At 37.4% G+C, this 12,001-nt stretch overlaps 2 protein-coding genes across 3 annotated transcripts in view; both read right to left on the reverse strand.

Moving 5' to 3' along the window:
* The window catches only part of grin2aa (glutamate receptor, ionotropic, N-methyl D-aspartate 2A, a), a 183,474-nt gene that overhangs the window by 145,351 nt on the left and 26,122 nt on the right, over positions 1-12,001 (reverse strand). The window lies entirely within an intron of this gene.
* On the reverse strand, positions 2,658-9,342 carry LOC122822295. Its single transcript, XM_044100852.1, has 2 exons — positions 5,224-9,342; positions 2,658-5,151 (listed from the first exon to the last, which is right to left on the reverse strand). The coding sequence occupies exons 1-2, from the start codon at positions 8,902-8,904 to the stop codon at positions 3,493-3,495; spliced, it is 5,340 nt and encodes a 1,779-aa protein (XP_043956787.1). The 5' UTR covers positions 8,905-9,342; the 3' UTR covers positions 2,658-3,492.

Below are 12,001 nucleotides of genomic sequence, written 5' to 3' on the forward strand. Positions count from 1 at the left end.
CAACAAATATGCTATTATGTCAGCGCCCCTGAGGGAACGGTGTTTAAATTCATGTGTGTGACTCAGGAGCCTGAGTGACAGCAGATGGTAGTCTGGAAAAAAAATTAATAAAAATACTTGGTGACATGTTTTAGTGATTAATGTAGTCATTACATTAATGACTACATTACATTAATGTAGTCACTAATGTAGTCATTAAAACTACAAATTAAAACTGACAAATTTAAATTTGTCAGCTTAAATTTAAAATATGCAGTTTAAATATCCTGAAAATTTGATTATCAAATGTATTTTTCTTTAATAGAAATGTGAATATTCATAACACACAGAGGGAAAGTGAAATTAGGGCCCATGCCAGGGACAGCCTGAGGCATAAGCAAACTTTGTGATTGCTCACAGCCTTCTGTTGGTAGGAAAACACAAGGTGCATCTGGATTTACATTCAAGTCCCATTTTAATGGTAACTTAATGATTTCTGCTGTTGTGTTTCAGCTGGTGTCCATTTGAATGCACACTGTAACTGTACATAAGCAGAACAAGAAAGGAACATAATCACCATGTTTCAACATCAGAATTACACTGGGATTTCTGGCCATTGCATATTTAATAAATGTGTTATACTGTTATACGTTATTTTCTTATTTTAAGTTCTGGCATTGGATTACATTCGCATGGAAATCAGGCAGTCTAGTTAATTTAGTGGTGAAATGTATCCATTATAACAGTAAGTGCAAGGTAACAACACCAAAACAAAAAGATTGAGACATAATCCAATCTTAGCCAGCATTCTGAGGGTTTATCCTCATAATAACACATCAGAGCGACAAAAAACTAATGAGGAAACAATGATTTCAGCCTCAAACAAGATGTCTGCTTACAAGAGACAGACAGAAAGACAGATAAATAGATAGATTGATGCAGCCATAACAATCTGTGCCCAGGGTAATTAAAATCATTGCAGCAATAACTGGGGAAAAAAATGAAAGTAGAGAGATTTAGTTTGGCTTAAAAGGCTGGGGAAGCAAGTCGCTGCTCAAGGATGAAATGCAAGATGAAGTGAGTAAGGAGATTAAAGACAAAAGCCAATGTCAACAGAACAGGAGTATTTTAACAAAATGAATTCAACTTTCCGTCATTTTATAATACAAGATGTTGGACTTTTTCCACTTGGATTTGTAAGTTTAATACCGAGAAAAGTGCCTTGGTATACAATCATCATTAGATCCTATTGTACATCATCTAAAGTTTTCATACAGTGATTTTCAGAATATTGGAAAATGAGTTCAGATGAGTCTTGATTGTCCGATTAAATGTACATTTTGAAAACAGGGTTTCGGCATTAAACATACTTATTTTTTATTGGTCTTGTGTAATATTCTTAAATGTGTTTCCATTCCCATGACCCTTGAAAATCTTGAAAAGTCACATCCGTGTGCAACTAATCTGTAGCTGATTTATCTTAATGATGACGATACTATAATAAATGAACTGCGCAGTGTTGTGCATGAACACCAAAATGTTTGGAAGCCCTAGACAGACCTGCTGTGCTCCATACCTAATTTTACTGTTTTCTTTTACAGGGAGAGATACAATCAACATTGCCTCTTAAAAATAAATAGATGCTTTGTATGCATGTTCCTAGCAATAGCTAATTTGCAACTCCTGCCGCTGGGTACACTTCCAGGATTAAAACAAATTTAAAAAGAACAGAGGTATCAAACATTGCAACCAGTAAAGTAAAACATCAAAATGTTTTCAGATTACTACATGAGTTGTAGCAATCTGCAAACAGCACTTGTTATGGCTTTCTTTCGACAGTGGCTTTTCTTAGGTCTTTTTTTTTAGAGGTGTCAATAAACAGGGCAGAAAAAAAATGATATTTCAGTTTCTCTGATTCATTTGTTAAAACAAAATTAAAACCATGCAGTCTTTTCCTTCATGTAATAAGTATGCATCTCTTTGCATTGGTCTATACTATGCAGAGAAATACACATTTTTTGTAAAAGAATGTGAAAAATGGTCAAGAGGTGTAGAAACTTTAACAAGTTATGAGAGTGTTTGTTGTATTCCTTGGTGCATATGTGTTGTTGCAATCGCTAACTGAGAAATCCAAACAATGGAGTTATGTAAAAGGGGGAAAAAAAAAAAAGAGTGGGAATAACACTCATACTCTCAGCTAACTGCTCTATTTCCTCTACTTGCACATATTCATCCAAATCGATTCCCCGTTGAGAAGTGAGGGGCCATTTCTCATCCTCTAGACAGCTGAATCCAGCTATTGGAAACATACACACATGCAACTTGGATGCACACCCGCTGTAGTGGCTACTTGTTCTTTTCTATAAAGCCACTATATTGATAAATTAGCTTCAGTTTTCTTTGTTAGTATCGGTTAGCTTATCTCTTCTTAGTTGACGCGTTTCTGTTCATTGATATGTCTTGTGCATTAAATAATAAACAATACTTACGGTTCCACACAAAGTATGAACTTTACTTTCTTTGGCGTAACATGAAAATTATTTTGTCTTGCACAGCATCCTTAAAAGTAACGGTCAAAAACTGTGTAGAGGTTAAGCGACCACACTACATCCAACTTTCTTTCTTTTCTCTTGTAAGTGACACCGCACTTTCTCTATATATACAATTGTGTCCTTTAGGTGGCGCTTTTTTACAAAAAACATAGTAAAATAAAACATTACTGTAAAGACAATATCTAAATATGCAAAAGGCATACAGAAAATAAACAATGTTAAAACTAACATTTTTGGCTCTTACATTTCCGGCCCCATAATTGCATATGGAGAAAACATATCAATTATATAACATAACTTTAGCAAGAGCAAAAATATGGAATATATTCAAAAAAGAAGTGATGTAACTGTCTCTATACAATGTCCTTCTTATGAATCAAGCATAACTTGTCAATGGGTCTTTCCAATGTGTTGGTCATTGTTTTCACCAGAACCCTGCGAACTAGACCCTTCTTATCTGGCAAAGTTTTTAGGACTCTTCCCATGACCCATGCATTCCTGGGAGCAGTTTCATCCATGATTAGGACAACATCATCAGTTCTGAGGTTTTCTTTAATTTGAAACCACTTTTGACGTTCTTGAAGAATGGGAAGATACTCTTTCGTCCACCGTTTCCAAAATAGGTCAGCAATATACTGAGACTGCCTCCATCTTCGGCGAGCATAGAGATCTGCCTGTTGAAACAGTCCAGATGGTAACAGAGGTTGCTTTTTCAGTAACAGCAAATGGTTTGGAGTCAACGGTTCAATGTCATTAGGATCATCCGAAACACTTGTTATAGGTCTTGCATTAATGATGGCTTCAACCTCACAGAGCACCGTTTGGAGACCTTCATCATCAAGCATCTGCTGTTTCAGCACAGAGCTCAGCACTCTTTTCACAGTTCGAACCTGCCTCTCCCAAACTCCACCATGATGAGAGCCGCTTGGTGGATTAAATATCCACTGAATTCCATTTTGTCTCAGTGTATCCTCAATCTTTGATTGGTTCCACTGCTCAATAGACTCGCGCAATTGTCTTCGGCACCAACAAAGTTAGTGCCATTGTCTGAGCGAAGCACCATAACTTGTCCTCTTCGACACATAAATCTCCGTATTGCATTTATACAAGAGTCTGTGTCCAGTGAATGAGCCACTTCTATATGCACAGCTCTGATTGCAAGGCATGTAAATAGGACACCATATCTTTTAACATTACTCCGTCCTCTCTTTATTTCGATTGGTCCAAAAAAGTCGACACCTGTATTAGTGAAGGGTGGTGAATCAGGCAAAACTCGATCTTGTGGTAAGTCAGACATTTTTTGTTCTCCTGGTTTTCCATGAAGCTTTCGACAAACAGCACAGTTTGAAAGCAACTTCCTTACTGCTGAATGTGCTTTAGGAATCCAATATTTCTGTCGTAGTTGAGAAAGCACATAGTTTCTTCCACTGTGTCCTGATTGCTCATGAATATTCCTGAGAATGAGTCTTGATATGTGCATGTCTTTTGAGAGAATAGCGGGATGTACAGCCTCTTCAGGCATGGCTGAATTACAAAGTCTACCACCAACTCTCAGTGTGTTATCAATAAGGAGAGGATCTAATTTATAGATCTCACTGTTCCTTTTCACGCAAACGCCTTTTTGCAAAGATGAGATTTCTTCTGGAAACCGTTGGCATTGACTATACTGAACAACTGCCCTTTCTGCATCTTGTAGGTCTTGTACTGATAGTGGATTCATTTTCATTTTAGTCTTGTACTCATTCATCCTCTTGACCGTATCTGCGTTACTGGTTGTCTTTTGGATGAGTTGTCTTTGCTGGCTAAGTTGTAATAAGATTTCTTTGAGCCTTAGCATCCATGCTATAGCCTTTTTTAACTTGTACCAACTGGAATAGTACTCAATCAGTTGGTTAATAGGGCATGGAGCACTTGTTGTCAATGTTAAGTTTACTTTTAGTTTCTTCTTCAACTCAACATCATCTTGGTCCACAGGTTTACTTTCATGACCTTCAGGCCATGACTCTTCCAGACTTTGAAGAAATGCTGGGCCATTTATCCATTTCTCATTTTTCATAAAATCTTCAGCTGTCAACCCACGTGATGCACAGTCTGCTGGATTGAGAGAAGTATTAACATATCTCCACTGAGATGGTTTTGTGTTGTCCCTTATAATTGCAACTCTATTTGCAACAAAAGTTTTGAATCTGTGTGTTTCAGATGAGATGTAAGATAACACTGTAGTGCTGTCAGTCCAAAACTGTGAGTCTTGTAAGTCGAGTTGCATTTCTTTCCTCAACATTTTGTCCATTTTTACAGCAACGACAGCAGCTGCAAGTTCCATTCTTGGTATTGTAGTCTGCTTTATCGGTGCAACACGGGCCTTTCCTATGATGAAAGCAGAATGGAATTTTCCTTCTTCATTCTTTAAGCTGAGATATGTGACAGTTCCGTATCCCAACTCACTTGCATCAGAGAAATGATGCAGTTTAGCTGCAATGACAGACTTGAACTCAGGTGGTTTTATGCATCTGTTAATGTTGAAGCTTGAAAGCAAGTCAAGCTCATCTAGCCACTTTTTCCATTTTCTTGCAAATTCTTCAGGTATTTCTTCATCCCATCCAAGTTTGTTCTTGCACATCTGTTGGAGAAGAGTTTTTGGGAAAAGAGTGACGGGTGCTAGAAAACCCAGTGGATCATAAATCGAACTCACCACCGAGAGAAGTCCTCTTCTTGTCATCGGTCTGGTTTTCACATTGATAGTAAATGTGAAAGCATCACTTTCAGTGCACCATTGAACTCCTAGCGTTCTTTCCTTAGGTAATGTATCATTACTTAGGTCCAGATCTTTGAACTCCTTTGCTCTCTCTTCTTCGGGGATGGTAGCCAACAGTTCACGGCTGTTGCTTGCCCATTTAGTTAGATGAAACCCTCCTGTGGCACACAATGCAGTTAATTCTTCAACCATAACAATGGCTTTAGCAGTGGTATCCACAGCCTTAAGGCAGTCATCAACATAGAAGTTATTTAGTACAGTTTCCAGTGTTTCTGATGATGATTTGCTTTGATTATCCTCAGCTGTTCTCCTTAGTGCAAACATAGCACAACTAGGTGAAGATGTGGCACCAAATGGATGGACAATCATCTTAAACTCTTCTAGAGTTCTTGTGAAGTCACCTTCAGGCCACCACAAGAACCTCAAAAGGTCTGTGTCTTCATTTGCAACCTTTACTTGATGATACATTGCTTGAATATCTGCTGTCATTGCAATAGGACCCTGCCTGAACCGGGTGAGGACTCCAATGAGGGAGTTAGCAAGGTCAGGTCCCTGTAGCAGTATGTCATTTAGGGATGTTCCTTGAAATGAAGCAGCACAATCAAAAACCACACGCAGCTTCTTTTTACGAGGGTGGTACACACCATGATGTGGTATGTACCAAATCCTTCCATCCGGTCTGTTGAGTTGTTGATTCGGTACTTGTACTGCGTAGCCCATCTCCAACATGTTTGAAATAAATGTTTTGTATTCATCATGGAACAATGGGTTTCTTTGAAATTTCCTTTTCAGATTAATTGCACGTTGTTCAGCCAATTTTTTGTTGCATGGCATTGTGACAGACTCATGTTTGACAGGAAGCTTCATACAGTAATGACCATTGATAGAACTTAGTGAGCTAGTTACTTTTTCCATGAAAAGGTTGTCTTCATGAGACATCTCCAACTTGTCATCACAGTTTCTTTCAGGGAAGTCATGGTTGTATTGTTGCCTTGTGAGTTCTTCTATTGTTTCCAAACTGACTCTATTAACAGTAACCTGTTGTTGCTTTTCCATTTCTGAGCAGGCTCCATTGGGATCTCTGAGGGGTCCATTTATTATCCAACCGAGTGGCGTTCTCACTGCATATGGTCCACTGTCCTGGCTGTTTATCACTTTCCAGGGTTCCATGGCCTTGTACGCATTGTTTCCAATCAAAAGACTCACATCAGCATCTATGCATGGCAATTTGACATCCTTCAGATATGGCCACTGATCCAGTTCTCCCTGCAGAGGGATGTTTGCTTTGCTCACTGGTATCTCCTTTTGTGTGAATACTTTTGGCAGGTCAATAAACATACATCCTTCCATACCACTCACTTCCAGGTCAGTCAACATGTAGCTATCAGTGCTGGACTGTTTATTCATAGTAGTAAGAAAAATCTTTGTTTTTCTGCCTGTGAGATTGAGCTGTCTTGCTAAATCTTCAGTACAAAAAGTACCAGAACTTCCTGGGTCAATAAAGGCATAAGTTTCAACCATTTTTGGACTTTTCTTTGATTTGATTCTTACAGGCACTATTGCAAGAATACTATCTTTATCCCCAGTCAAATCATTTTCCTTAAGCACTGATGCAAGTGCACTTGATGAGACCTGTGGTTCATTTTTATCACTGGTTGATTCAGGTTTATTTTCTTCAAGTCTTAAAACATGAAGCAGACTTGGATGTTTTTGAGCACAAAACTGACATGACATCTTTCGTTTGCAATCTTTACTAAGATGTCCTCTGACCAAACAGCTGAAACAAAGTCCTGATTTCTTCAAAAATTCAACCTTATCTTTATGAGGTTTGTCTCTGAAAGCGTCACACATTTCAAATGTGTGATTCATTTTGCAAAATAGACATGGCGTTGAAAAAGCAGTGCTGTTTGTAGCTCTTTCTGATTGAGTTTTAGTAGCTTTAATTGTGGTTTCTTCTTTACAGGTAATGTCTGTTGCAAAGCTACTTTTCTTGAGGCCATCTCCTTTTACACTTTTGATCTGTGTCTTTCTTTTTTCTCCTTTTTCTGCTGGTTGAGAAGGGTTTATATTTCCAAACAATGGATCTGTCATCAGCCGAGCTTGTTTGTCAATAAAACTCACCAAATCTGTGAATTTAGCTCTATTTTTGGATTTTTCTTGTAGTTCAAATGCATGAGCTCTCCATTTTTCTCTCATCTTATATGGTAGTTTGGATGTCAAAATCCTTATGTTGACAGGATTGTCCATCTCATCCAAGTAGTCAATGTCTTCCATCGCATTACAACAACTTGTAAGGAAAAGAGAAAAAGAACTCAATGACTTTCCATCTTCAGGCTTAATTTGAGGCCACTGTAATGCTTTGTCCATATAAGCGGAAGCAATCTGAATCTCATTTCCATATTGGATTTGTAGCAATTTCATTGCTTCCTGAAAACCTCTGTGTGGTTGCATGTGTTGACAGCTCCTAACAAGATCTCTGACTTCACCTCTTGTATACTGTTCTAAATAGTACAGTTTATCAGCAGGGTTCTCAGTCCTTGTTTCAATAGCGTGATTGAAGGCTCTCATGAAGGAACGGAAATGCAATGGATCACCGTAAAAAATAGGAACATCAACTGGTGGCATTTTAGAAAGTTGTTGTTGTTTAACAAGAAGTTCTGTGATGTCATTCTGTTTTTGCATTACTTTGCAAAGTTCCTCCATATTATTACTCTGCTGTGTGTTTCCATGTAACAGTTCAGATGAGTGAACATCAGTGACGTGTTGGGTTGACTGAATAACAGCATCATATGAAGTTGGTTGTTGCTGCAAATCTCTTGGCAAGCGGGGATGATGCACATTTTCACCTTCCTTTTTTTGTGTAAAGGTTTTGCTTTCAAATGTTCCATCTCTGATAACTGGAGCTTCATAGTCTTCATAAACCTTTATCTTGGCAGTTGCTTCTGCTATGGCAGTTTCAACATCCAACTGTTCTTTCTTAGCTTTTAGTTGAGCTTCTTCTAATTCCAACAACTGCTTCTTTTTAAGAGTAGCAGCCTTTGCAAGAAGTGCAGCTCTTTTCGCTTCCTCCTTCAAGCGAGCTGAGGATGCAGATGATGTGGATGAAGAAGCACATGAACTACTACTAACTGATTTTGCTTTAGATCCAGTCCCTTTTGATCTTTTCTTTGACACAGAAGCAATGGATACACTATCCATAGGACTCACTTCTACATCTAACTGATGGTCATCTATGGTTTTCCTTTTCTTTTCTTTAATCCATGTTTCTGTTTTTTCCAAAATAGACTTGAAAAAATCATATTTTGGCTGAAACCAATATTCTTGGTCAACATGTTGTTCATCTTCATGAAGAATTTCCAAAACTGTATCATTGGATTTACTAAACTCTTCAAGAAGTGTCTGAAATAATGGTAAATGCTCTTCTTCAATCTGAATCAAACTTCCATCATTTTGCATTAAGCTATCAATCTCCTTAGATTTAGCTGTCAACTGTCCAAGTTTGTATCTTCTTACGTTGATCAGTTTATGGAGTTTAGAATCCAGAGCCTTTTCTGTGAGCTTTGGCGCCCTCTTTTGGTCATCTTCGTTTACTACAGCGTTTAATGAGTTGTCCGCCATTATGACCTTCTTTATGCTTTAAAAATCGTTATTACGTTGTCCTACGGCTTCAATAGACACACGAAGTCATCCTTCTTTTCAAACGATGTTAACAGTTTTTGACTTATGTAGTGGCTACTTGTTCTTTTCTATAAAGCCACTATATTGATAAATTAGCTTCAGTTTTCTTTGTTAGTATCGGTTAGCTTATCTCTTCTTAGTTGACGCGTTTCTGTTCATTGATATGTCTTGTGCATTAAATAATAAACAATACTTACGGTTCCACACAAAGTATGAACTTTACTTTCTTTGGCGTAACATGAAAATTATTTTGTCTTGCACAGCATCCTTAAAAGTAACGGTCAAAAACTGTGTAGAGGTTAAGCGACCACACTACATCCAACTTTCTTTCTTTTCTCTTGTAAGTGACACCGCACTTTCTCTATATATACAATTGTGTCCTTTAGGTGGCGCTTTTTTACAAAAAACATAGTAAAATAAAACATTACTGTAAAGACAATATCTAAATATGCAAAAGGCATACAGAAAATAAACAATGTTAAAACTAACATTTTTGGCTCTTACACCCGCGCACACACACGCAAGTGTTCCTGCGCTTACAGCCCCATATTTACACAAACCCTATACTTGAAGAATACAAAGTAAAAAGAGCTAACAAGTAAAGTGCCACCATGGGATTCTCACTGCGGACAGTGTTACTGATGTAATAGAGGATCTGACAACACCCCGGTGATGCTATTATCGTACTCTTCTCCCCTCCACAGCCAATTACAGAGAAAAGAAAACAAATCATCTTGGTAACCAAAACATTGATACAGTATGTGCACTTAAATATAAATGCACAGTGTGAATCTGCAGTGTGGTATTCTTCTAATAGAGAAGTGACTGCTGACATGATTTAAAGCAAAGGAAAAAAAAAAAATGTCTTCACAAATTAATTGGACAAATTATTCTACAGAATATGCAACACGAGCGTCCTTTCTTGTTGTTTGATTTGCTGTTTGACGCCACCAAGCAGCAACAAAACATCACGAAGCATGTTGGTGTGCGTGTGCGAGTGTGTATGTGTGTAATAAGACCCCCAGCCCCTGAGGGGCGACAACAGAGATGGATGAATAATGTCCTTTGATCACAGTAACACCACACTGCCACAAATCTACTCCATTAAAGCTGACAGTTACATCAGGTATGTGGGGCTAACTGATAAAAGAGTTCAAAATTTTACATAAAAAACTTTTTTTCCAACCAAAAAGCCTGCAGCCTTTTGCGATGGCAACCTTTACTGGAACATGGCATAAATTCGGATAGTCGGGGATGCAGTATTCATAACCCCTGGATTGATTGTCAAATAGAAACCAGCTCTATGAATCTATAAATTACATAAACAAAGCCACAGTGTGGGTACACTGTGTGTCACTGTTTAATTAGTGGAATGGAAACATTGAGAAAGAGTCAGTGATGGAGGGATTCCCTTTACAACGATGTAGTCAGTCTTAATGGAAAAAAAAAAAAGAAAAAAAGACCTGGAGCAGAAGGGTGGTAGAGGATCTGTCAAGTGACAGCTTGTTCGTGGGTTTTAAGAAGACCGAAAAGTCACAGTGTGGGCTAAGAATTTCAGTGACGCAAAAAATAAATAAATAAATAAACAGCAAATATATATGTATATTGATATGATTCACTCGGCAGAATGGTGGGATGCTGGCTGTATATCAAATATGCACTAGAAAACATTTCCAGGAAATGTAAAAAAAAAAAAAAAAAAAAAAAAAAAGCTAACATAAAATATTCACAGAATATGGTATGTGGTAAATTTACCACTTCACCAACGCACATAAATATTTTATACCAAAGCATTGTTATTTTGTCCCCTGCTAGCTCCATTTCATATCGGTAAACAAACCATTTTGCATCCATGTACTTAAACCGTTGTGTATAGGCTTACTTGTCACGGTAGTAAAGCAATTTTAGAATTATCTGGAGAGATTGTCATAAACAGGCTTGTGGCTCAATTGATTGTATATTATTATCTATAAACTTTTCATTACATCCTGTTTGGTTCCAATCCCCTTTTGGGCCATTTTAGGATCCCCGATCAAACCAAAATTAAATTAAAACGATCAGTTTTCACAGTAGGTGTTAAGCGTTCCTGTGGTGGATGTAATTGACACGTTCACAGTACAAGATGTCCTGCAGAGGATGGCACATTTGGACGTTGCAGAAAGACAAGCACAAAATCATGACACCACCCCATAAACAGGTTTTTAAATAATCACATAACATTTGAGCAGTGACTACAAAAGAGTTTTGAAAACTGCTAATTTTCTCGTCTTGTTTTTTGTTTTTCCCTGCAGCTGCCAGTAGCGCTGCAGTGATACACTTTGCTTATAAATAGACTCGAACAGCAAGAAGATTCACTTGGCTGGATATTGTAAACCATTATGCTTCAAATGGATGGTTTATTTCTTTGTCTTCTTTTTTTAACAACACATTAGGAGCAGGGTGATTCCTTTGTTGTTGTTTTTTCTCTTTCTTCCCCAAAATCCAATTCGTCTTGTAATTTACCAAATCAGCTTCTTATTGTCTCAAAATAACATAACGCAATAAAGGTTTGTAACCCATTTATGATGGTAGATAAAAAGTAAGAGTTGCACAGTGTGGGAGCTCGTACATCAAAGCTCTTAGTGGATGCAATACAAACATCAGTTACCCAAAAAGTTTTTTTTTTGTCTTTTTATTGCTGCTTTTGATTTTACATCTTTCAATATTTATTGTATAAATACATCTTAGTTATAATAATTTGTTATTTATGACAAGGATCTTTAGACAAGATGTGACTTTGGAACGGAACCACAAAGTTAATTTCCTGCTGGCCAGAAAATGCAGACATAGAAAATTGTTATATTTAGTGTAATTTTTCGACTTACACAATGTTTGTTACTCTACATATGCAGTTGTTTTTTTAATTTTTAATTCTTCAACTCACTCTTAAGTAATGAACAATGCCAAATAACATCTGCCTGCATTTAAGAATTTAAGGAATTACACAAAACTGTCAAGCCTGCCATACGGCGTTTTGCAAAGAAAGCAACTCTCAATA

This window comes from Gambusia affinis, linkage group LG19, assembly GCF_019740435.1.
Source record: "Gambusia affinis linkage group LG19, SWU_Gaff_1.0, whole genome shotgun sequence".
In the NCBI taxonomy this organism is placed as follows: Eukaryota; Metazoa; Chordata; class Actinopteri; order Cyprinodontiformes; family Poeciliidae; genus Gambusia; species Gambusia affinis.

Bases quoted from the DNA above. Each gene is read 5' to 3' on its own strand.
- LOC122822295 (XM_044100852.1), bottom strand. From the start codon at position 8,904: ATGGCGGACAACTCATTAAACGCTGTAGTAAACGAAGATGACCAAAAG. The intron at 5,152-5,223 runs GTGAGTTCGATT...CTTCTCCAACAG, and splicing joins GAAGAGGACTTCTCTCGGTG to ATGTGCAAGAACAAACTTGG.